This window comes from Gymnodraco acuticeps, unplaced genomic scaffold (assembly GCF_902827175.1).
Source record: "Gymnodraco acuticeps unplaced genomic scaffold, fGymAcu1.1, whole genome shotgun sequence".
NCBI lineage: Eukaryota > Metazoa > Chordata > Actinopteri > Perciformes > Bathydraconidae > Gymnodraco > Gymnodraco acuticeps.
The window spans coordinates 1,121,638-1,149,318 of NW_022990558.1; the positions used below are offsets into that span (position 1 = coordinate 1,121,638).

At 38.6% G+C, this 27,681-nt stretch overlaps 1 protein-coding gene across 1 annotated transcript in view; it reads right to left on the reverse strand.

Annotated features, from left to right (window-relative positions):
• Positions 1-1,003: 1,003 nt before the first annotated feature.
• map2k6 (mitogen-activated protein kinase kinase 6) overlaps positions 1,004-27,681 on the reverse strand; it is a 30,268-nt gene continuing 3,590 nt past the window's right edge. The window contains exons 2-12 of the mRNA XM_034227508.1: positions 18,150-18,213; positions 16,928-16,976; positions 15,257-15,370; positions 14,360-14,479; positions 13,224-13,340; positions 13,044-13,095; positions 9,547-9,674; positions 8,640-8,717; positions 6,136-6,275; positions 5,147-5,192; positions 1,004-4,687 (exon numbers count right to left, since the gene is read on the reverse strand). Coding sequence (XP_034083399.1) covers positions 4,610-4,687; positions 5,147-5,192; positions 6,136-6,275; positions 8,640-8,717; positions 9,547-9,674; positions 13,044-13,095; positions 13,224-13,340; positions 14,360-14,479; positions 15,257-15,370; positions 16,928-16,976; positions 18,150-18,213 — 986 coding nt within the window. The 3' untranslated portion in view covers positions 1,004-4,609. The remainder of the gene's footprint in view (positions 4,688-5,146; positions 5,193-6,135; positions 6,276-8,639; positions 8,718-9,546; positions 9,675-13,043; positions 13,096-13,223; positions 13,341-14,359; positions 14,480-15,256; positions 15,371-16,927; positions 16,977-18,149; positions 18,214-27,681) is intronic.

Here is a 27,681-nt window from a genome sequence, read left to right on the forward strand (position 1 = left end):
TGCGACAGGTGATTGGAGTTTCCTCATTACTCTACAATGAATATGAGTTAACTGTGACCAGAAGTGCTTTTTGCTGAGCAGAACAAATAAACATTGAGTGTGGAGTTAAAAGGTTCTGAGTGCAGCTTTGGGATACCGAGTGTACAAAATGGGACAAATGCCCCTTTTAAAATATATACCTTAAAAATGTAATCATTTAATACTATAATTATTAGGTGGATACTGTGCATTTTCAAATTGTAGTGGCCAAAGCTTTGTAAACTTAGCACAATGTAGACTTTCAACTGAAAGCTTAACAGCTGGAATTGTTGAGAAAATAACTAACTTTTCTGCATTGTAACGTTTAAGACCAGGAAACAACAACTCTTATGCAAAATTAGGAAAAATACAAGACAGTATCTAGTCTCATTGCAATATCGATATGAGGTTGATATATTGACCAGCCCTAATATCAACTTTGGAATTTTGCTTCTAATCCAAATCATTTAATTTATAAAGAGACAGTATAATTTTATTCCAAGAGTGGTATTTATATTTTCTTGTTTTTGAGAAATCAGTCAATTTTTGCATGATGCCTTGGGAAACGATACTGTTCTTTAAAAAAACTAAACTCACAAATAAAGCCCATTCGGCCGTAATATTGATGTCTTTGTAATATTTACTTGTGGGTATTTTCAGAAGTAAATTTGACACACAGAACTGCATGGATTATTCATTTATGTCATGCTGATCGATCCAGCTGTGCTGCACTTAGAGTTTCTCTAGTGTTTTTGTCCAATAGTAGCACTATTGGACAATGTTTTTGCTTAGTATGCACTCGCACAAAGACATGACTATTTCAAAGATCGACAGTTGTTGCAGCAACATGCAATTGACAACAGTAAAGAAGAAGAATGTCAGCTAGTGAATCAAAGAAGATATAACTAGTAACATAGGTGTAGGTGAGGAAAAAAACACTGAGAATTTACAAAGAAGCAAATTCAATAAAAAAAACATCAGAAGATTTTACTTCCAATCTCTTTATAACACCCTGCTGAAACTGAAACAATATCCACCTACACTGCAACCTTTTAGGATCCAAATGACAGTAACTAACATGCAATGTGACTTTGTGATATGGCTCCTCAGTACAGTGCAAACAATCACAGCAACATGTGGTGTGTGCCAGAGAGGAAATAAAAGACCAAAACAGTTTTTAAGCATCACTCACAAAGATGGAAAAAAGTGTTTAAACCACAAAAAAGCATCGTCAGGCACTTAATAGACCTAAACATACTACACACACCAAAATCAACGCTACAAGACCATGCATGTGATGATATTTTACAGGTAGGATATCAAGGGTATCTGGACTAGTTTTTTTCTTGATGCTTATTTAGCAGCTTCAAACACTGTCCCACACATCGAAAAATGTCCCATCGCTTTTCTATTTATGCTCTTTGGTCATGCTTTAATTTGTCTAATTTAATCATGTAATAGAGGCCAATTACAGATTCTCAACAGTATATTCCCATCTTTGGCATAACAACATACCGATGAGGAGCCTGTCAACATAATAGCTATCAGAATGCCACCTATCTTCTGACTCAGCTTCATTACTAAAGAAAGGAAAGGGGCAAAATGTTCAAAGCGCTCAACCACATCCACTGTGTGTCATGTGCTGGGTGTGATGAAAGGTTTGGTTACCTAGGGGAACTTATGGAGGAGGGTGAGTTTCTGGAACATCAACGCTTTGTGAGGGACCCGAGTCAAGCAGGGTGCATATATTGGTGTGGAAGGAAAGTTTGTCTGATACAAAACAGGATACTCCCATGTGAACGCATTGAAACGACAAAGCCGACTGAGGACACAAATTTGAATGGCGACAAAAAACAGAATAACATTTTTGAAGACATAAAAGTGCTAAAGACAGAACTGAACCTTTGAGTACAACTTTGTTTAGTTTGCTAAAGGCCTAATGTGCAATAGTTTTGTTTATCGCATTTACTGCGTATGAAGATTATGCTAATAGTACGTACTTGATTTTATGATAATGGTAAGGATTAATTTTTAAATAATAGGCCTATTTCCTGCTGTGGAAATAATTGTATCATAGTAAACAACCTTTTAAGAGCATCAGAAAACAATTAAAGTTGCTCTGATAAATATTTTTTAATGTAGGCACTCCGGAAAAATCGGGGTCATCCGACGCTGTTTTGCATTTGAGCTTCTTTTAGCTCTTTGTTTTGGTTTTGCCCAACAGCTTCTCTGTTAAACAGCAACAATCACATGTAAGCTGGTAAACGTAGTGGAACATTTAGCAGAAAAAGAGACAGTTTGTGACGAGCGAAACAATGTTTGGAAACACAACCAAATCTTACCAACTTTACCTTTAGAACAAACCAAATGTTATAGGGTGATAACATGTCAATAATGAAACTTATTTGACTGTCAAAGTGACCATAAAGACATCAATGAATGCAGCTTCACATATCTTTACGCAGCTCTTGTCTCATGTTTCAGTGTCATGTTTCTACTGGAACAATTGCTTTCCATTTAGGGATGTCTACATTTAAGAAACAATTGTTGTTTTCATAAAACCCTGTTTATTTTAACACTGTTGGACTGCCATGTTTTCGAGGTCGCTGAATTATGATTTCTCTGAAACTTACCACAACAACTAAGAAGACAATTCTGAACTTGTTTTTGAATTCCAATTAACTTTTTCCTATTTTAAATCCCAAATCGAGACTTTCAGCATTAACCACACAACTTTAACTAAACTCAGCAAAAAATTGACAGGAGACATAAAAACACTAATGCACAAAACACCAAGGGATAACCTGGTAACAAAATATTTATAGGCAAGAAGATGATCCACAACATCCAACTGTGACAATACCCTGCCATCCTGTCGCTTACAGTATTTAAAGTTTCCCACTTTGTCATCACATTACAACAACCACACGTTGAGCTTTGTGGATGCAGCCTGACACTTCCTGCCATCAGACACCACCATGAGGAAAAAGCCAAGGCAACAACAAAGAAGAGTTTACTCTTCTTCTTTTTTCTCAATACTGACGAGAAACGCAGAGTAATAAAAGCAAACAGGAAGTGGAATTATGATGCCAGGTGAAGAGGGAGGATATGATGGGAGAGGCACATAGAAGGATTGCAAGTTACATTTAAAGTTACAAAGCATTTACGTGTTTGAGCCAAGAAGAACACGACAAAAACAAACACACAAGAGAAGTCTCCAAAGAATCGCTCAAGTTTTCAAACGGAAAACAGCAGTTGTAATAAATAAGAGAAACTGCAGTAAATATATCTGGGGACAAAACCCTGGATCTAAATAATACAAATAATTAATATAATATTAATAATAATGTCCAGTTCTTTTCATGTTGAACATGGAGGGGAGAGGGTTGTGATTGGCTCAGTACAGACAACAAGGAGAAAATGGGCAATATTCTTCCACAACTGACCAATGTCAACACACACCTCATATATAAATCACTTTTAAGTGTGTGAGCAAAGTAGGGCTGCATGATTTAACGGGTTTCCAGAATTTCGCCAGGAACAGGATCTCATTTCACTCGTATCTTAGCATTAGCGGGGGCATTAGCTGCAACAAGCTAAGCGCTGCTAGTTTTCCCTAAACTCATTACCATTGGGGATTGTTTTACAAATGTTGTAACATGTAAAGTGTCAGAATTAATGAAGTTACTGTGTTAAGTCAAAGTTTCAAACCATTTTTACATATACTTGGAAAAACCGAGTGTTTCAGATATTAGCACAATTAGCAGGTGCTAATGCTTTGCTAGCATCAAAGCACTACGACAAAATGAATGTAGGCTACCTGGTATGAAAATGACACAATAATTCTGCCCCCAAAATCATAAATAACAGGAGCATAATGTATGATGAGGCTGCAGAGGAAACATTTAAATACAATGTTACCCTCAGAATAGTGAGAGTAAATCCTTATCCCAACCTAAAAATAGATTTCACCCAAAATCGTGCAGCCCCACACACACACACACACACGCACACGCACACGCACACACACACACACACATACGCTTTGTAATCTAGGGAAAGCAGTTGGTGTGTAGTACCTATTTCGGGCCTTGAAGCGAAGGTCGCAAATCTGCATATATCCGACTGTCGGACTCTGCAACTGTTCCTCCTATTTTCCCCCAGAGATATATTCTGTACATGCAGTCAATGAATAAACCGATGCAACACTTGCTTTGAGTATACAAACATTTAGATTATACATAGATAGCATTATATCATTCATCTTTTTTTTTTAATATAATCTGCACCTCTTTTCACTAGCAAAAAGACTGTATGAGAAGTAGGCGGTGCACAGGGGCATACAGATATCTTAAATTATTCCAGATTATGTGTGAGGAACCCGTCTCCCCCACCCTTCCCGTGTCAGATAATGAAGAGAGGACATAATGGGGGCAAACTCCTCTCTATGCCGAGTCAGCGTCTCCTTCTGATGCTCCTTTCTGGAGGGAGGGGTGAGAGCAGGCTGCAGGTAACAGAGGCTGCGATTGGTGCTTTTTTGTTTGTTTGTATTTCTTCTTATTAACAGATATTCCCTTCCTTCTGTGGCCACTCAGTCTCCCAAGATGATTTTCACAAAGCTAGCCACGTCAGTTTCTTTGGCCTCATGGGAGGTGAAGAAGGGATGTTGCTGAGGAGAAAAAATAAATGAATTCAGTTTGAAAAAAAATACTTTTTGTGATTATTTCCAATTAAATTGTAACTGAAATGATTCGATGAAAATATGAGGGCCCTTTAGTAGGCCTGGATATCTCTGCAGCTCCACAATAATTCATTCAAAGTGGTATTTGAACACATAAATTGTCTGAATGTTGCCCTTCCTAAAATCATTAAATGCTGCAATATTATACTTTTTTTTTCATAGCCCTAATTAAGAATCAATTGTATATCAGATAAGTGTGATATGAGAACTGGTGTGTATGTACTGAGGCATTACAGCTTATTAACTCATTCACTATGTGAGGGAGGAAATATAGATCCTAGTGCACCCTCCAGTGTCTGATTAACAGTATTACATGTTGCATGCATCTGCTTAAACAGCAGAATAAAGAAAATACAACAACAAATATATAAAAAATACAACACTCACCATGAGTTCTGTGTAAGTCGGCCGCTCTTTTGAAACTTTCTTTAAGCTGGGGAGGGAACAATGCAACATTAACACAATAAATGTACATTATAAACGACACCATATCCATGCATTAAAGTCATTATTTCATCTTTTCATCCATAAAGGAACACTTTATTGTGTATCAATATTCACTCTGTGGTACTTTGAATTGTTGTACAAATGTTTGTTTTCTCATATGACTCCAAAACAATCGGAATGTCAATGGCAAGATAAGGACAGAAATATAACAAAATAGAAATGTACAAACTCACACACAACTTGTGCACTAAAATACAAGCCTCTTTTATCCAGTGGTATGCTAACCACTTCCCAAACACATGCATGTTCACTCAAACGCTGTAAACATCTGGACAAGCTACTATACAAAATTAATGCGGCCCCTATTTCAAAGAAAATAAATCAGTGTTATTGGATTCTTTGTTTTACATAAAGGCATGTGAAAAACTGACTTTTATTCAGTATTTCAAGGTAACGCCGGTTAAGTAATTACTTAAAAAACTATAATTTAGGGGTGATATACTCCTGTGGAGAAATGGTGTTCAAATTTGCTCAAAACACTGTTGATGTCGGGGAAAATAAATGTGTGTAAAGCCACAAGATGAGTACCTGCATTCCTGTAAGGAATTACAGTTCAATAAAAACAATCACCAGGGGATTAAACCAGGCAGCAACAAACAAAATCAACGTTAGTGATTATGTGTAATTTGTGTTTCGCTCTGTATTCTGTTCAACCTCATTTTAAACTCACTGTTCTTATTTTCAATTTAAAAAAACTAAATACAGTATGGAAATTGTGTAAAAAAATGTAAGGCCAATCAGTTTCGTTCTACACACATTTCTATCTGATTTAATGAGCAGAGTGATTCTGCCGATCAGCCTTGTGTGTAAGAAAAATGATATGAAACTGAATGTTTCCTGGCTAGACAAACTGAGAGAAAAGGTTGTACCACAGGGAGGAGAAGTCCACAAAGTCGGGGGAGAACTGTTCTGCAGGAAGCTGGGGCGAGGGTTCCTCCACCACCTGCTTCAGCTGCTGGAAGGGCGTGCCCCACGAGTCGTACGGGAAGCGCAGGATGGCGAGCTCGATCTGAAACAGAAATCCCTCTCACTGAGAACATGAGCCGTGCAAGAACAGCAGTATTCAGGTTTTTTGGTCTGAGCTTGTCAGGTTTGAAGGGAACATGAGAGATCTTACTATTCATCATAGTTAGTCAGTAAAAACAAATTCTGACAAACCCTCCAATGACCCCACCTCTATAAATGAGAAACATATAGAAACAAGATAACCAAAAAGGACTTATATTTATTTTGTAAACAGTCAAAACAAATAAATGAATAAATAAATGAACAAATAAATTATTAAAGTGGAGATCAATTATTCAAATGTATTTATAATAATAAATTACAGTGTGTAATGGTGAATTAATTCTTACATTTTTGTATTGAGTAATTGACTACAATACCAATTAATTACAATTTTGATAATCCATTAAACTTTATTAGGTAATTTATCTGTCAAAAAATAAATACTTTCTAGTTCCAGCTTCTACGTGAGGATTTCACTGTTTTTTGCAGTGTATATATATATATATATATATATATATATATATATATTTAGCACATTATTATATGCTTACCTTTAACCTTTGTGTGCTGTTTGGGTCTGTGGGACCCGTTTTCAGTGTTTACTCAAATAAAATGTATGCAATTAAATTATTTTAACCTGCTTTATTTGAGGGCGGACCTCACATCCTCTAGGGCGGACCTCACATCCTCTAGGGCGGACCTCACATCCTCTAGGGGGGTCCGGGGGCATGCACCCCCAGGAAGATCTTTTTCTTTTTTAAATGTTGAAGTTAAATGCATCAATCTGGTGCACTTTGAGCACAAAATAAATGTATGGATACAGCTCTCAACACTCAGATGAAATGGAGCTGTATACTTTTCAATAATCCAAACATCTTTAGAATATGATCACAACCAATAACAACTCATTTAAACTTGTGTATTCTTATCTTATGTTACCTAGTTAGCATTCTTTCTTTTTATTTATGCATATTTTACTAATCACTCCCCTTTTAAACTGTTTTTTTTTTTTAACTGTCCTATAGTACACATTTCTTACTTTATTTTTTACAATTATGACTGCTTAATAATAATAATAATAATAAATAAGAAACATATTTGTAAAGTGGGGGGACACAAACGGGATTTCGAAAAGTGGGGGGGACATGTCCCCCCTGTCCCCAGTGTAAATTATGCCATGTGTGTATGTGTGTGTGCGTCAAGTGCAATAAATAAATATGCAAGTTGCAACACACATTGAGGTTTCGTTTATGCATAGGGTAGAATATTTTAATTACATTTCCTTTTTTGTTTTGTGTATTTTTTACATTTTGGATTTGCTTGGCGAGCTATTTTAGAACATGCCCCGCGGGCGACTCACGTTACCCCTGTGGGCGACTAAGTGCCCGCACCGTGTTGGCTACCCCTGGTTTAGTGACATTTATCATTTTAAATACAATTCTATACTCTTAGAATAAAACATTTGAATATCTTCACGTGTAGTATTCAGAAAAACGACAAGATAATGGTGTTCTAAAAATATGTTACACTGTTTATTTGAGTTTAGATTCTGGTTGTGTATTTCAGATATAATTGGAGACATGAATGTTAGTTTGGACTTGCAACAAAGGATATTTCTATATGCAAGGTGAATTGATGTTTGTGTTATTTTAAATACCACTCATTTCATCATTTTTTGCCACATACAGTATGTGCGGATTTTTTGACGGCCGTATTATTCAGGTTTCTAAAATCAGTCAGCATGTGAAACCACTCAGGGACTCACAATATATCTTACTGTTTTACCAAAGACCTTAATAATAATTCAAAATTCCTATAATAGTTATTTCACTATAAACTGTCAAGCGTCTCTTCTCACCGTAAGTGTATTTTATTCAATACACTTGTTTCTGTCTAGCCCAGTTTGGAAGATTTCTTGAAATTAAGACATGCAAATCTTCAAATTACTCATAATAACACTGTTCACCCTGAAATCTGAACTCTTCTTTAACCTCTTTCATTTAAAAGCTCTTCTCCTCTGCCCACCAAACACTTAGCGCTCTTATTGCCATTCAAATGAGACTTGTGCTGGAACATTCTCTGCTAATAATCACTCTGAGGAGCAGAGAGGAGGTTAAATTATGGGGAATAGATTGCTGAATCCAAAATATTCTCGGTTCTGCGTTTGAAATGTGCAAATGCGAAGCTATAATTTAACAACTCGTTATAAAACGTCTAGACACTCCTGGAGCCATGCCTCATAGAACGAGATTTATCTATTATTATGAATAATTCCCACCCTTCACAGACTTTTATACATTTAGACAAACTAAGATGGAGGAAGAGATCAGAAAAGAGAAGTTAAAAGTCATTAAAGCTGATTTACCATGGTGATTCCCAGACTCCAGATGTCAGATTTAACGCTGTAGCCCTTCTGGTTGGTCTCGGGGTTGATCCTCTCTGGCTGCGGGACAGAGGGGAGGAATGATGATGTCACGTATGGCAGTGGTTGTCAGGGACAACCTGCACGCTTCCCTGCCATCCTAACCTTCTTGTACACACACACAGACGGCGATGTTCCCTCAGCGCTAACCTGCCCTAAAAACCACTCAGCCAACCAGCGGCAGAGCGGGTTAAAATGTAACCCGGCTCAATAAGTGTGCGGGTAATAATGAGAGACTGAGAGAGGGGCGGTCTACTCATGAGGCTGGTCACATTATTGAAAGGTGTTTGTGAACTTATGGAGTTTGTCCTCATGGTCAAATCCCACCACTGTTATGAAATCAAATCCTACTAAATGTTCTTTACAACAAGTCATGTTTTTTTTTTTTAAATGAACATTGAATCAACTAATTCATTATGATGTACTTTATAAAGACTGAATCAAAAGTCAATGATCTGTTATTGAATGAGTTATCTCATCCTTTACCAGCTTCAAAACTAGAATGATGAACACATTAATGCATGACAAACTATAAACCAGTTATATGTATTATTCCCAGAATGGCCCCTTTGGATCATGAGTACTTATGATCCAATATCCAGTATATCCAGTAGATCCAGTATATTTTGCTGCTAATACTTGTGTATTTTTACTTAAGTAACATTTGTAATGCATGACTTTTACTTGTATCAGAGTATTTCTACACTGAATTATTATTACTTTGACTTAATATGAAATCAGCTGAAATCCACTCCAGGAAGCGATGCAGATTCAGCTGCTGATTTTGTGTTGGTAAAATGAAGCTTCAGATTTTCAGCTGTAAAACATTTTTCTCTCTCTCTGTACTTACTGCCATGTAGGGTTTGCAACCGGCGTCCATGGTTTTGGCCACGGAGTCCACCAGGTAGCCGCTGATGCCGAAGTCGCACATCTTCACCTGGCCCTGCGTGTTGATCAGCACGTTGGAGGGCTTCACGTCTGCAACCACACGGCAAACGGAACACTTAGTTTGTGTGCTGCCACTTTTAAAGAAGTCTCTCTTTGTGGTTGTGTTATTTTTGTCACTTCTAGTTGCATCACATGAAGCTGTGATGCAACAGAAGCCACACAGCGGTAATGGCGGGGCACAGAGGTGTGAAACAGGAAGCATTAACCTTTGAAGAAGCATCATTTTAACTTAAAATATAACTGTCTTCTTGCAAGTTTAAACGACTTGGCTTCAATTAATGTGTTTTTGGTCTTTGCTGAACATGTTTAAATGATGCTGTACAGTTTATCGTTCCAGGTAGCCATATATATAATGTCCACCAGGCGCAAGAGTGAACCCTCACTATTTATTATGACCACAACCAACAACAAAAACTATTGCAAAATTCTGGCTACAGAGGAACCGTCCCTTTAACGGTACCTCCACGCGGTTCCGGTGCATGCTTCAACGGAGACGCTTCCCATTCACTTAGAATGGGGTGATGTCAAGCTTTGCCGAACTGCATTGTGGTTCCGCCGCGTTGCTTTGCCTCCGTTGCTTTGCCTCCGTTGCTTTGCCTCCGTTGCTTTGCCTCCGTTGCTCGCTTCGAAAGTTGAGAAAAGGAAGCGCCAGCCAATCAAATCATATGCCAGTACAAGCGCTAGCCAATCAAACCGCGTGCTTGTGTGTCCGGGGTGGGAGATGAATGTGATTGGTTGTTGGTCGCACGCCAGACACGCCCACCGGAAAGCTTCAACGTGACGGAACCGTGTGGACGATACGTTAGGCTCCGGAAAAATGGAATTGTTATAAATGTTTCAAGTTGTCTGACCAGGGGCGCCGTAAGGGGGTGAAAAGTTAGGACGATTCTAAGGGCCCGTGACTGACAGGGGCCCCAAATATATTTAGAACATTAAGAAAAAAAATGTAAGTAACCTTTCATCAATCATCAATAATTAACATTAATATAACGTCATATTGATGATGTACTCACTAAACTTACGATTCATTTAACTTATTTTCTTCCAAAAGTTAATTATCCAAAGCATCGAACACCCCCATCTATTTACATGTAATGGTTTGGTCCTGCCTCCAAACGCTGTGCGGCACCGCACTTTCTAGCAGCAGAAAGTGAGAGCATGTGAGGAGGGAGGCTAGTACTTACGTGTGTACAATGTCTCAACCACTAACAAAGTCAGGCTTTCAAGAAAGAAAAGAAAGGAGAGAAAGACAAGAGAGAGGGACTAAAGGGGACTAAAGTGTGTCACCCAGTTTTTCAAAAGAAAAGGTGGGTGTGGTCTATGAGTAGTGGAAATTAGTCTGTTAGCTAAGCTTAGTCCATTGTAAATAATAATTGTAATGTTTTGCTGACATTAAGTACTGTTAATATCTTCACAGAAAATGCAGAGGTTTTTCATTTCACTCCTCTTTTAGCTGACATTTAATAAATGCAGGTACATTTTTAGCAGCTATTTATACTAAATCAGTTGTCCCTCCCCCTGGTGCCAGGACCAACAGATCCATCTTTAGGCTCAGCAGCCCTGACCCCCCATAAGGCTTTGCAGTCTTGCCATGCTGTCCATTGAAAGCCAGTTGACTAGAAAGCTGGACTTCAAGGACTTTGAGAAGGCTAGGCGCTGGGCTCTTGGTGAGTAAGGCTGAGCCAGGGCTCGTAATAACTGTTAAAGGGCAAGGCTATGGTAACGATATTGGATCACTACACACCAGATGCATGATGAGAAAAAGACTGAGAACAGGTAATAGGCTCTGATTTAGCACCACCATCAGGCCTTTTCACTTCCGTTTTGTTGTCCGTTTACACTTTAATACCCGCTTATTTTGTAGTTGGTATGTATATGTAATTAAAAAATCTGCTGCTTATGTTATTTTTTTTGTTATAGCATTTTATAAATTATAATATTGGTGTTAATGTTCACTTTATTTTAATTTAAGAGGTCATGTATATTTAAGTTATATTTATTTAGATTTGTTCCATTCAAAAATGTTATTAAAAAGGCATGTACAGCATAAAAGATGACTATTGAGATCTATTGTCAGGAATGTTAGTGTTATATCAAATAGTGAATTATACTGCAGTAGAATGTTGCAGCAGAATGTTGCACGTCTGCACAGTGTTATTATGTTCACCGCTCAGTGTCAGTAAATACTGTGCAGTTAGTATTGGACTACATGATAGATGCAAGCCTGTACAGGTAGAGTTATTTAAAGCATACATGAGTGGGTTGGGTTCTGGAGGTGTAGTTACAGCAATTGTGCTTGGTTGGCGTGGCCTGGGCCTGGTGGTGGGGCCCAATGTGATATCTTTTCATGGGGCCCAAAATCCCTGGTGGCGCCCCTGTGTCTGACCTCTTTTATATGCATTGTGAACTACCTGTGCATTTATTTACCTTTTATGAGAAACAAAATAAATTCTGCCTTCAAAGTAATGTTACCTTAGTGTTGGAGGATTATAAAGTTTAAAAGGAAAAGGTATGAGCAGAGGTGTAAAGTTTAAGGGAATTGTACTTTACTTGAGTATTTCACATTTTTGCTACTTTTATTCCACTACATGTATTTAATACCTTTAGTTACTTCACAGATCTGGATGAATGATGTGAAATCTAATCAAGTGTTGAATCAGACTTTAGTTCCACCTGGAGTAAATCCACAAGCTACCCTGCAGTATACAAAGTCATTCAAACTAGCTGCACCTTTACCAGCTTTGAGAACACTTTCATGATCAATCATTATAAAACATATCATATATATTATTCTGAAATGGACCAATCTGCACAACGACTACTTTTGGTACTTTAGGTATATTCTGATTATACTTGAGTAACATTTTGAATGCAGGACTTTTACTTGTAACAGAGTAATCCTACTCTCTGGTACTTCTACTTTTACTTAAGTACAAGATCTGAGTACTTCTCCCGCTCCTGTCAGTGATTGACGTCAGTCATACTACATTCAATCCACTTTTTATACAAATATATTGATAAATGCAGCTTTTAATGGAAATTAATTTGAAGTATGTAGTACTGAAAGTCAAAATGATAATGTAAATAATGCAGGCTTTGATGTCCATGGTAATGGCTTAAATGACTCATGCAAAGAGGCTGCTAATTTTAGCATCATGTGAAAAAGAATGGAAAATAATGGCTGCCTGAAAGATCAGATAAAAGACTTTGATAATTATATAACGCAGCAGCATTTATGACTTTATGCTAATGGAGTAAAACATGACTGACGAGATCCTTTAATGAGAGCTGGATGGAGTAACGAAAGGGAAGAAAGCCTCTCATGCAGCGGCGTGTTGATGCATATCAGAAGTGGATATGGACATTAAGAGCTTTAATGGCTCTCCACTCGGCTCTTACCTCTGTGTATGACTTGCAGATTGCTGTGCAGATGCTCCAAAGCTTTTACTATCTGTAATAACAAAGCTCATTAATAAGCAAATGAGAGTTAGACAACAATTATGTGTCATTAAGCTGAGCATTCACAGGAAGTCAATCATTTTGAATTGTGCTGCTCAGAGTGATTTGAGTGGAACCCACGGAGACGGCGATCTTTCCCAGGATGTCCTCGGGGATGCTCATTCCCTTCTCGATCACCTGCTTGTAGAACTTGTCCAGGGAGGTGTCCATCAGCTCCATGCAGATCCAGACATCGCCCTGCCGACACACGAGGACAGAGATGAGGAAAACACAACACCAGGACGCGTTCCAGACAGACGGACAGGAAGACACGGAATTTCCAGTGTTTACAGTCACGGCGAGGAAATCCTGAACATCCACTCACTGCTGCAGGAAGTAGTCTGCATCCTTCACAGGTATTCAGAGATCTGGACTAAAGACACCTTTTTTAATTTAAATATTTGAATATTTTACAGTTTCTTCATCATTTATATATTTATATATATATATTTTATTTTTTTACATATATTATTATTTTTTTATTTTACTTTTAGAATCTTGATGTATTTTTTATTCTTGTTTTCTTTCTTTTAATTATCTAACATGTTTGTCTTTTTTAAAGCTAAAACCAAAAAATAGAATTATAAAAAGAATAAAACATATACATATATATTACAAAAAAATGCTGTGCACTTAAAATAACACAACATACTGTGAGGAAAAACAGAACAAAACACTTTCTGGTTGCTAAATAAATAATATATTTTTTAAACGTTCCTTAACAAATATGACATTTTTTTCCTACGAAACTAAATTGTCTGCTAACAAGAGAGGTCAGACTTCTTGTCTAAATGCATACTTAAATACAAATAAATGATTCAAATCAGAACCTAACAGAGAAAAAAGATATGAACGTGTGCAGCTAAGGTTAAAGGTCAGATGTATTCAGGTTTGGAACACAGCCCTATGGTGTGTCCTCAGGGTGACTGTGGCTGCGAGGGAGTCTTTCAACCAGAAGGTTGTGGGTTCGATCCCAGCCCATGCAGTCAACATGTCGAAGTATCCTTGGGCAAGATACTTAACCCTGAGTTGCTCCCGATGGCATGGCCAACGGTGTGTGAATGTGTGTGAATGTAGGTACGCTCAGATGACATGAGGGGTCTTAAAGACTGGATAAAGCGCTATATAAGTACAGTCCATTTACCATTCCTCTAATCAGACGAGTTGTCTCCTACAGGTGAAACCTTCTAAATGTTTCCATCTCTACAGCAGGTTACCTCTCTGAAGAGCGCTCCGTAGAAGGTGACGGTGTAGTAACAGTCCACGGTCCTCATGGAGATGTCCAGATCCATGAGCAGCCTCTTCTGCTCCTGAGTGTTCACGGTGGCCCGGATCCGCTGAGGACATGAAGTACAACGGCTCAGAACCACAAGGGCATCTACTGTGTGTCAATGCTTTGTTTGTTCTTCATTTTACAACATATATCTTCCTCCAGGTACGTTCCTGTGTCTTTTGCATGTTTGTTAATTTACCAGAGTCTGTAATTCTGATGTAAGTTAATATGAATATGGCTTCAAATGCACAATGTGATTTGATGTGAAATGCGATTTTGTGCCAAACAGGGTTGGTCATTCAACGCTAACAGCTTATTTGTCTAATAACCAAAAATCCAGATGTCCCAAGACTAACATCCTTTTAACAGTTAGATATTTAGTTAAACAACCATGAATTTATAAAGTATATGTAAAAAAAGAAAGAAAGCTAAACAAATTACCGTTTCTGGCAGACAACCATAATGCTGACAGGGGACTTTGAATAAAATAATGATTTTTTTATAAGATTATTAGTGATAATATAGGTACACAAGTTAACAAAATATATAACTAGGTCAAGTCCTTTTCAGACATTTCTATGCGGGGAGGTACACATTATAAATGTAGTTCCTCCATGTTTGTTGGTGAAAGGCCCCTGTGACGGAGCGGGTCACAGAGTGACTGACTCCGCCACTGACAGCCGACACACACACACACCACACATTTCCTGCTCTCCCCCTGAGACAAATGTGTTTGCTGATATTGAGCTAAATTAATCAAATTGGATTTAAATATTATTTCATTGATATACCACCTTACGTGTGAAAGCATGGGGGCTTGTTGAAATGCAGGGACCCTCACCTTCACAGCCATGATCAGGCCACTGGGCACGTGCCTCATCTTCTCCACCACGCCGTACGCCCCCCGGCCCAGCTCGCAGATCTGCTCCAGGTCATCGGCCTTCACCTCGAAGTTCTGCAGACACCACAGAGGAACAAGGCCGCGTGAGAGGGGCATATAAACACTAAAGAAATATAAAAAATAGTCTTTGATTAAAGAGAGTTAACACAGGAGGAGAGGACAGGAGTGGGTATGCCTCATCTACTGTAGTTGTAGTTGTTGAAAGTTAACTATAAGTTCTGAACTTTAGTACAAATGTAAGGTACCCACTTCACTTCAGTACTTTCATGTTATGCTACTTTATGGATCAGAGATAAACACTTTGTCGTGCAGCTTTAGCTACAGTTTTCATCCCCTTCGTGTCTAGTGGAAACCTCTCCAGATGTGTTCATTCTGAATGTTTTCGATTAACTGAATGATGAAGTGTTTCTGTATTTGTTGAGAGAATTGTCCTACTTCTTTAGCCAAATATCAAAAAGCCTCTTGGAATAGATGTATAAATAATCACAACCTTACACATAGAGTGGAAACATGCATCAAACATACTGATGCAGCAGTAATAGGAATCCAGAAACATCATGTACTTTTATTGTAAAACAATGAAATGTGGAATTTTACTGCAATTAAATTTGAAATATATTTTGCTCATATTTCTTTCATACTTCTTAGAGAGGACATATTATGCAAATGTTCTGGTTCATATTTGTATATAGTGTCTCTACTGTGACATGTCTCCATGCTTTAATGTTCAAAAAGCTCTATATTTTCCTCATACTGCCTGTGCTGCAGCACCTCTTTTCACCCTCTGTCTGAAACCAGAGCCCAGTCTGCTCTGATTGGTTAGCTGGCGGGCTCTGTTGTGATTGGTCAACCGCTTGGAGATGTCCTACCACTTAGCCTATCATGTACAAAGTGTTGGAGCTCCAGCCAATAGAAGTGGGAGTGTGACATTGTGATGTCACTATGTTACAGAAGTAAACACACTTTGGGATGTTAGCCTTTGCAGACCATTAACAACCACAACAACCTATATTAAGGAAAGGGAAAACCCAAAAAACACAACAGGGCCTCTTTAAATACGTTTTTGAATGCAGAGATGTTACTTGTGACAGTGGTGTAAGGTATTTCACTGAAGTTAATGATTGGAATACTTTTTCAACCACCAGCTTCCTACATTATGTAAATATTCTTCGAAGTCTGAATCCTTAAATAACTCCATGCAGCAAGACTAGTCTTTCATCTCTTTTACATTATTCACCAGACATCTTTCACTTTGACTTCTGGCCAAACTCGAGCACAGAAAAACAGGCAGCTCAGCCAATGGAAAATTCCACTTATTTGATGAGTTTAAAATAAATATTTGTACGGCCCGACGGGCAATAAAAGACATTCCAGTCTCCCCACAATCAGAAGTGTTCAATTCGGCTGTAATGTTCACCCGGGCGTTCTTTACGGCTAACGGACCCTCTGCTAAGCTGACCTGTGAGGAGTGCTAATACACTGGGAGAGGAAGAAAAGTAAATAGTGACGAGTTATGCAAGATATACAAGGTAGGAGAGAAAATGTATAAACCTGGAACGGGATTAGGAAAGGTGAACACATGAATTATGCACTCCTATCTAATGAAATTACCTTCTCTCCGATAGTTACACAAGCTTTCGAATCCAAATCTCTGGGGGGTCTGAAACACACAAAGATATGACTTATATTATGACCAGGTTATATTTGACTTCTGAGGAAGATACAACAAAGTGAAGCAGGAAGTCAAAGTCAGGAAAATGTTGAACACAGATGAAAATGTAAATGTCTTTGTTCTCAACCCTACTGAGGAAGCATAAGCAGCCTGTGTGGATGAATTCAAATGATACTGTATATCGCTCATGTTGTTCATAGAGGTGTTGAAGAACATTTTATGTGGATCATAAATTACATTTTCGTCCAGTCAAAGTTAACAGATTTATAAAGCCAAATAAATGCAACAAAATGCATATATGCGATATCATTTAAAAGTTACATAAAAACAGCAAATAATTGAAATAATAACTTTGATGATCGTATTAAAAAACTAAAACTAAAAAAGTTACAAATGAAATAAATCAATAAATAAACTAAATAATACAAAATCACAAAAAAAATACATGTTTTAAATAAAAGAAATAATAGAAATTAAAAACACTAATTCATTGGGACAAATCTAATCACCACATTAAAAAGGGTGTTGTATGGGTTAAAAGTATTTGCATTTAAAATATTAAATTGTAAAAAAATAACTTAATTTTTAAATACAATAAATAAAAATAACCCAATTATACAATAAGAAATTCAATTAAATGTAAAAGATTACCAAAAAAAAGCTAATAAAACATGTGAATGCAATGGGAGCACAGAGTGTAATACAGCTGAAAGTCTGACTCTTCATATGAATTTCGCCTGAAACCAAAACGCCTCTGCTGCTGCAGGTTTCTCAATGAAGATGGTTCACTTTGAGACATTTCGTTTTCCTGTTGCTCTGCAAACAGCTGCAGTCTGAGCCTCATGTTAACAGGAGCAAGGAGAGGACGATGATGATGATGATGATGATGAAGGAGCAACAGGACGTACACATGATTATTGTGTTATAACAAATGTCAGGGGTGTGATGTGAAGATATTAATACTCACGTTTGTATTCCAATTACAATACACTGATGATAATATAAGCCATCATTGAACTTCCCTCTCCTTTTGAATGCAGTTCATCAGATAATCATTTACCACATTCAGCAGTCTGTCTACTAGGTTTCATTCAGTGTGTGATGGATGAAAATAGGGGACATCATAAATCGTGACAGTTAACAATAAGGAAAAAGTCTTACACTGCTGTGGGAGGAGGCTGCTCAAACACCTCCTTGGGGAGCTTGAGCAGCGTCTTCCTCTTACCTGAAACACACAAGAAAGAAAAACATCATTAGAAAACAATGGTTAGAGACAAAACTTGATTGAAACCATGAGACTATGTACAGACACTTTATTGTTTATTCCAAATAATATCTCTGTTTGTAGTTCTTCTAAATTATTCATTGATTGGTCGAGCATGTAATCATCCTCAACTGATTATTTAGCAAAAAAAGCTTTGTTTTAATGTTATTTATGTCAATAAAGCACTATTAAATATTCATATTAAAGATTAATCAAGAGCTTGTTGTGTTTTATTGATCATTTATTCGGTAACATGTGAAAAATAGTGAAAATCCTAAAAACCAATAGATATTCAGTTTGATGACAATAACAGAAGAAATGGGAGCAGTTACGCCCATGGTTACGCCTCATCACTAAATGGACTGATTGTAAAGTATTATGGACATGACCTCAATATTTTTACTTTATAAGCTAATTGTAAAATTAGTATGGACATGAGCTAAATATGTTCACGTTATTAACTCATCTTATTATGGACATGCAAAATACATTAAAAATATCAAAATGACCTCGATAATTTTTTCATTATCAACTCATTGTACAATATTTTGACATGACCTTAACATTTCTTGCGTCATCGGCTTATCGGACGTTGAATGAACTTGATATTGCCTGTTAACATGCATGTTTTTTTAAGTATGAATGTAACTGACATCATGATGCCAGTATGCCTTGCTGATTAAATACAATTATTAGATCATTTACATTTTTGCCAATTAATCTGATGTTGACAATCCTCAAAACAATAATTTTGCAAATCTGAATCCATTCAATTGCCATATTGAATCACAAAAATGTAAACATTTTAAGTAACAGTAGTGATGCATTAGTTGATATTCAAGCGACTAAAATCTAATATGAAAAGAATCAGGGCTATAACTACCAAATGTTTTGTTATATTGTATTATTGACTAGTAGAATTCAGGAGCTGGAATCGAACCCACAACCTTCCGATTGTTAGACCACCAAACTAAGTGTTATAATATATATACGTTAGGGAAGTAGCCAAAGGATTCCAATGGCAAAAAATATCAATCACAACTAAGATCCCAAAATGATGCTGTTTTTATTTTCCTTACCAACATTCCCAAACAGCTCAATTTCGATAACATTTAAGAAGCTTGAGCCTGGAAAAAAGGTTATCCAAATTGATGCAGATACATTTGATACAATCAATGTACGACCCCATCTCTAGTTAAATCCCTTTACATGACATATCTGTGTGTAAAGCACTCACTTTGCACTAACTTCTGTGGTAGTCTGAGAGGGAAGTAAAAGCAGGACGGTCTCGCTGTCAGCGGAGCATACCACAAGATGAAAGCATACTTAGCTTCTTAACATAGCTCTGGAGGAGAGATCAGTTGATCAGAGTTAATCCTGGTCAATCTATTACTCTTGTTCTCCCTCCAGCAGCAGAGAGCTGTCTGTAAACCCCTTAATGGGATTTTCTATCAATTTCCAGACAAGCTGCTACGACTGAAATGAGGACTAAATCTATTTTTAGATTCAAGAAACGTCAATGGAACCTTAGAGTGAGTCAGTGCAAGTACTTCTGCTGAATAACTGATGACATGTATCTGCCAAATCACACGCTGCTTCTGTCCGGAGCCAACAGCCGCTATCCGGCACTTTAGAAAACTCCCATTGATGCAAAATGACTCAAACTTCCTGCAGCTATCACTCCGAAAGCTTCATATGTATCATATGTGTATTGCAACTGCAACAGAAGCTTTATCTCATCGTTGACACTTACGGTTGGATGCAGTAAGTGACTCCAGATCCTAAATGAATGTAACAGGCGCTGAAAGCAAGAAGAAGAGGATGATGGTGAGGAGGTCTGGCAGCTAGGATGTGCTTGCTCCATCTGGAGTTGCAGCACCGTTGGTTTAATAGCCGGGCGCCTTGTTAAAGTGGCGTCACAGGTTCCTTAGGGTGTGACTCTGTGTGTGTGTGTGTGTGTGTGTGTGTGTGTGTGTGTGTGTGTGTGTGTGTGTGTGTGTGTGTGTGTGTGTGTGTGTGTGTGTGTGTGTGTGTGGCTGTTTTGTCTCCACTCAGCATCTGGCTCAAACCTCCTCAGACCGGGTTCAGCTGCTATGAGCCTGTCAGAGCTTGTTGCAGATTTGTTCTGATAAAAGGTGCCACTGATGTGTTTTTGTGAGCAGGTGTCTGACGCACAAAGCTTTAAGGTGACATTTAAAATCACCCCACTATGCCCTATGATGTTATAAGGTGCATATTTAAAAGGTGTGTCTTTTTCAAAAGAACAACTCCTCAAATAAATACCTGGAATTACTCACATTGTTGTCTTGTAAACTGTCGGTTATAGAGGACATATTATAGTTATTTTCAGGTTCATATTTGTATTCTGTGTCTCTACTGTGACACGTCTCCATGCTTTAATGTTGAAAAAGCTCTCTATTGTTCTCATACTGCCTGTGCTGCAGCACCTCTTTTCACCCTCTGTCTGAAACCAGAGCCCAGTCTGCTCTGATTGGTTAGCTGGTTAGCCAGTAGAAGTGAATAGTGATGTCACTATTTTGTGGAAGTAAATGGCTTTTAGCGCTTTTTACAACTTTTATACCCTAATGATTAAAATAAGGGCTGAAGTGTGTTCATACTGGGTAGTTTATTTAGCAAAATTGTATATGCTGATTTACAGATATCTCTTTCACAATGTCAGTCAATGGGAAAACGTTTTTCTGGGCCCAAATGCATCAAGAACTACAACTTAACCTTTTCGGCAACAAGGCACATTTGCTTCAACGGACGGCACTCTTCCTTGGGGCTTGAGAAACTCCTTCTGGAGGGAACTTTGGGATTGTAGCCTTTGCAGACCATTTACATGCAGACAAACCCCATAAAGCATAATAGGGCCTCTTTAACAAAGTGTCCCACACGGTGCGTCCATAGTGTCCTGGTTTGCTCAAACAGTACAGGGTGTGCCTCCACCGGGGGCTTCTTGCTGCCTGCCTCCTGGTCTCCACTTTCCAAAGCAGCTTTGTTGCACTAAAATGTCAGTTTGAGCCCCTCCTAAATGCATTTACACAGACAACAATAGTAACTGGAAACCGACTCTGTTCTAACAATGAGAAGCAAAGAAAAACCTCAGAGAGAGATACAGCACCTGCACGACCCTCTCAATGTGTTACTTTAGAGAACATTAGATTTCATCTGCATCAGTGAACTGAAATGATGCTGATTGGCTGCTGATCAAAACAAAGACACTCCAATGGGATAACGATGTAAGACGAAAAGACTGACTTCACCATGGTTGAAACCTGTCAATATTACTTTTAGTGTAACAAATTGAACATCTTGCATGTATTGAGGAAGACACTAGACTAGCAATTGAGACTACATACTTATTAGGAAAAGAAAAACTAAGATAATAAATCAAGAAAGAAGTTTTCATTTTCAATTTTCTCATAGACTTCCATACAATCAGATTATTTTTGTAATCATCATTCAACCCCTAATAGATTGTACCTGACCTGACAACTGTCACTTTCACATCAGTATTGCAACTATAACAATACTACTACTACTACTACTTAATTATATTTAAAAACGAGTGTGAAGGAGATAACGTGAATGAAGAAACTCAGTATGAGTGAGACCAAAACACAGCTGCTAGCCTGCTGCCAACAGCTTCTTAGCGTACAGTAGTAATTGGGAAGATTCCTGACAGTAACTTAAAGACATGGAACGCAACATGTACAGTGTCAATTCACCTATAAGGTTCAAAGCAGGAAGAGAAGGGAGCGTGGATAAACTTCCCCTAAACGTATCCAAATGTCCACAATATTATCCAAATTCTGAATTTGACAGCATGCATTACGTTTTTACTTTGAATATTTCCAGTCCAAGAATGAATTAAACAAATCCACAGCCCAAATCGTATCCCTTCCTCTTCCTCCATGGTTTAACTTTCCCTGGAATCTGATTTATGATTTATAACTGACAAACACATCCTCTTTGGCAGAAGTAACTACGGCTTCCACATGCAGAGAATGGATCAATAAAGACTTTGGCTTTCATTAACCAGACTGGGAAGTTTATCAGATGATTGACCTCAAACAATGCCGGAACAGAAACTCCATTGTGTGATTACAAATGAAGCGACAGCATCCTTCTTCCTTTCTCCTCCAGCACTGAATGGAGAATCTCCTGCCTGACAGCCGCTCATATCAGAGACAAGATGCAGCGTGCTCCTGACAGATTTATTCTCCAACCTAAGCATGCACATTAACATGCAGTGCTTTTCAAATTAAAAGCCAACAAACAGGCGAGACGCAACGTGTATAATGTGGGCTGCAGTCACAGATGTGTATGTAAAGTCATGATGACATGCAGCTCCTGTACGGTGACATGTCTCAGCTAAAGGAGGACACAGTGCAGGAAAACCCACTGCTCCTGACCCACGGAAAGAACAGGACAGAAAGAGAAGAGCGAACAGAGGTGTAAGAATGAGAGAGGGGTGGGGGGGGGGGCAGTGGATTATGTAATCGATGTGGTTGCATCCATGTGCTCTGCTTTGTACAGTAGCAAATTTAGCACAATGCAACCCAATGATGGAAAGCGAATTCCTTGACCTAATGTCAAAGCAGCAATTAAGCTGAAACAATAGTCCAGTCATGTGGGTTTACAGTATTCTTCAAGTTTGATAATTAATCATTCGAGTCAATATTTGCGTAGAGAAAGCCAAACTGTAAATGGTTTCAGCTTCTCAATTGGAAGTAATAAATGGAATCTGTTTATCTAGTTATAAGTTCATTTAACGGGCGGTGCACATTAATAGACATTTCTTCAAACGCACCACAGTTAACCAAGAGGCTATTTTCCTTCTGTATTTTAGATTTGGTCACATTTAAAATAAAATAAAAATCTGACATTATTATTACAAATTATTTATTACTTAATCAAAAAAACATTGTTATTATAAAAGAAGACTCGGAGAGATTTGTAATTGTATCAATGTGTGACCACAGCTTGCCAGAACTTGATATTCATTTTTATCCAGTTTCCAGCTTTTTAGAGCTTTGTCTTATTTTACGTGGATTAAAGTAATTGGAGGGGTGATACTTGATTCAGGGTTTGTTGAAATTGTATTACATTTCCATCCATATTACATCTCGTTTGGTCCATCACTGACTTGATGATTCAATATATGCTAAAACACTGCAACATTATCAAAAACTTGTAGCGATACAATCTTGCAGACTAAGTAGAAACCTGGTGTATTGTGTGAACGGCCATGGTCGCTTTCTTTTAGAGAGAAGAAGACCTACGTGGACCATTGGGTTCATGGTTAAACCGCCTGAATGATGAACACTAAAGGACTCCTAAGTGGAAGGCAGCTAACTGCGATGACAACAGCGGTGGTGAAGAGAACACCTCCCATGATCCCACGCTACATCACAACGTCACTGTCTTTGGTTATAGCTGCAGTTGAGAGATCCCTAGTGGCAGATAATCACATGTTGTGTGTTTAACTACTTGTTGGCTTAACCTGTACCACTGCACATTCATTGATTTGTGTAAAAGTACAGGGTTTCCCTTCTGACAGAGGGCAGTAACACTATTAGGTAGCTTAAAATGTAAATACTACTACTAAATACTCAAGCTGTAACAATAAATGTTCCTATTTGCTTTCCACTAAGCTGACTAGGAAGCAAAGTGAGCCATCTAAAAATATCCCATTTCAGAAGATCTCCAGCTCATGTTGCATAACTCAGATACACAATTCCTTCCTTTATTCTTGCTGAGCTCAGCATCTAACTTGCATACTGTGGCAGGCAGGCAGTGTGGGTTAATTAAAAGCAGCAGCACATATCAGTCCCAGTGATTTGCAGCACATGAGCTCGAGTATGCGGTGAAATGCCAGAGTGAGGCCACAGGAGATGGGTGTCAGTCTCTGTTCCCAGTTTCTGCCACACCCGATACGAGCATGCATTCAGCCTCGTCATGTTTGTGATCAGTGAAAGGGAACAAATATAATGCTGACAGGAACGGTGTGCAAGGCAGTGTGCAGAAAGGCAGATGTAATGAGGCTTGGATCACGGGAACACACAGCATCCCACTCATGCACCCTGGCTGGAATTCCAACAATGCCAAGTGTTCCTCAATGGAATTCCACGGAGCTAGAGGAAGACAGATCAATGGCAGACGGTGGGAGGGCAGTGACACAGGGAAGGACATGGACAAACAGCAACACAGGACAGGACAGGAGGAGGGGGTGGAGTGGTAGCAGAAAAAAGAGATTTGAAAATAACACCAGCCGGAGCTGCTATGGCAGTTTGTTAGATACTCTATACTTCCAAAGATGGCATCTCCTTTAGGCTTCAGCTGTCAGATGCTCCTTTGGGAATCATGTCGTCATCGGCTCATGCTACACTTCCTGTGCACTCGACTCAACTTTAATGAGAGTCGCAGAAAGCAGAGATTGTATTAGCATACAGATTGGCTCAGAGCAAGAAACGCTGCTTTCACTGAACAACTCCAGAGATATTACCGGAGACCACCGTGGCACAAATACTGAGAGGAATAAACGAAAAAATCCTTCTGATTTTATCTGGCCATGGTTTGTAGATCTGGCTCTTAGTGGCTGCCATTTTTCAGAATCAATGGCCAGCATCCAGGTCTGAAAAGTGAATTGCCTTAGAACTGCATTTGTTCAAAAGGCCAGCAAGGGGCAACTCCACTGGTTGCAAAAATAAAGTCCAATTATATAGAAGTCTATGAGAAAATGACACTCATTTAATTAATTACCTGAGTAAAATAGTTTAAAATACGTTTATTCGCTATTTTTAAGCTTTTCTTCAATAAAGCATGATGGTCCTAACAATAAAAAAGGATATGCTTTAGGGCAAGTCTCTTGTAATTGCTGGGTCATTATTGGTTTATAAATTGTCTTTGCTATTGTCTTGGAGTTCGGACCCTTTCCCAGTTTAAAAGTAACATTTCTGTTGCCTAAGAATGTCTTGTTCTGTGTTCGGCTGCACTTCGCACCACCCTCGTGTCATTTGAATACAAATCTCAAGGCTTCAAAACAGTATACGACCAAGGTCAGAGAGCTTTCTAGGAACATTTGTCAGACTGACAACCAAACATATCACAATATTTTCTTACGGTTGTCAACCCTAGCTGCACAAGACCTCAGAATCTTGCACCACCTGTACCACAACCCTGAGCAGACAGCAGCAATCTGAGCTGAATATAGATTGTTTATCCAGCTCTCGCCTGTAAATAATAGCTTGACATGTTTTTTTTGGCTGGATGTCTACACTGTCTTCACGTCTAATGAGAGCCGATGTGAACTGGAGTCAAATTCCCTTTATATGTCAACATACTTTGTCAATAAAGGGGATTCTGATTCTGAAACCAAACAGTGTAAATGAGACCATGTTCAGCATAATAATAAGATATTGTACCGCTCAACTGATTTACTGCCCAGTAAAAACAACATTTAGACATTGTTGACAGCACCCAAGTCACTTTCCTGCAGAACTCTCAAGGGTTCTGTAACACTGGCAATAAAGCAGAAGCCCCATAAAAACACTGTCCCATTAATAGACAGGTTACATAATGTAAAAGGTTCATATATTAGAGTTTCTACCAGTGAGAAAGTGTTGAGTTGAGTGTCTCTTTGCACTCATGACTGTCAACAAAAAGGCCTTCAACTACAAATCACTCATAACAGTGAGTCACTGATGCAGCCTGAGAACACAGACATTAGCACAAATGATACATTCTGTAGCTACGCGAAGGTCAATGTAAAGTATATATCGTCATCTTCTTGTGTACGCACAGACACCAGGGCAGACAATGTAGCACAAACTGATATAGATGAAGCAAGCAGTGTTGTGTGATTAGCTGTTTGTCGAAAAACAAATGTTAAAGGGGCCCTATGATTCTCATTTTCAGGTTCATATTTGTATTGTATCTCTACTGGGACATGTCTCCATGCTTTAATGTTCAAAAAGTTCTTTATTTTTCTCATACTGCCTGTGCTGCAGCACCTCTTTTCACCCTCTGTCTGAAACCAGAGCCCAGTCTGCTCGGTTGTGATTGGTCAACCGCTACGAGATGTCCCGGCCCCTAGCCTATCACGTACAATGTGTTGGAGCGCTAGCCAATAGAGGCGCGAGTGTTACATAGTGATGCCACTATGTTACATAAGTAAACAAGGTGTTTCAGGCAGGGGGGAGTGTGTGGGAGAGAAACTCTCTCTGGAGGGAACACAGGGATTTTGAGCTTTGCAGACCATTTACATGCACAACAACCTATATAACACACTATAGGAATGGGAAAACCCCTAAAAGCACAATAGGAGTCCTTTATTAGGCGAATGCAAAATAAAACTTTTTCTGACTTTTTAATACATTGAATCAATTGTTGATAAAAAAGGTCTCAACCCACACGCCGATTCAATGTTATTATTTCCTTTCCTATCACGGCTCTTAGTAAGTTGTTTTATTTAACACCAGAAAAAAAAACATATAAGGACACAGGTGTAAAAACTGCTGACTGTGGGTAAAGTCAGAATGGAGGTTGCTCTCACATAATTACAGCAAACTCAACCCAAAGGAAAGAGCAGCTGGCACAGCCACTAACTATCCACATGTAGAGAGAAAGGTTGGGGAAGAATGCATGCAACTTCACTGTAGTGCAAATATATTGTTTCCTCCAGAAAATCTTTCTCTAAGCCAGAACTGGGAGAAAGAGAAAATGTTTGCAGGATGGAGTTACACTAGTGAGAAAATCAATGTCTTCATCCCCCTTTGATAAATTACATGATTTGTATGCATTATTTTGCAGTGCTAGGCGATGCTACTGTGCAACAACCCCTCCTCCCCTATCCAGGGTCAACAGTGAAGTATAGAAACCAGCTAACATCACAATCCAAAAAGAGGTTACTCCAGGTCGAACAGAGACCTGGATTTGTGTGCCTGTTATTATCAGCTTTGCTGAAAAAAAGGAAGTCACAGTAACATCTCACAACTCTGCTTGCATGCAAAGCTGAAATAAACAGGAATTGTTTAAAATATCCTAAATAATGTCGTTCAGAGAAGTTGCTGCAGTCTGAATGCATGCATGCTTACGCAGTGGAAAAGAGAAGTACAGTTAGTGGATCATGTAAACAATGCTCTGAACAATTTGACTGTTATTGAAGCAAAAAAAAGCCACTTCAGGCCTGGAACCGGTCCAACAACTGGCCGGTTGAAACAGCAAATTTAGTATCTGTGCAGCTGAAAACGCTGCCTCCATTAGCATGACAAACGGGACATTTGTGCACTGGCTGGAGGGCCAGCGAGGCTGCAGGGGGACACGAGCTGGGGGGGGGCTGTCACCCTGCCACCGGCCAGAACAGCACACTGCACACTCAGCACAATGGTAGGGGACAAAACGCTGCGGCCCCCACAGAGATTC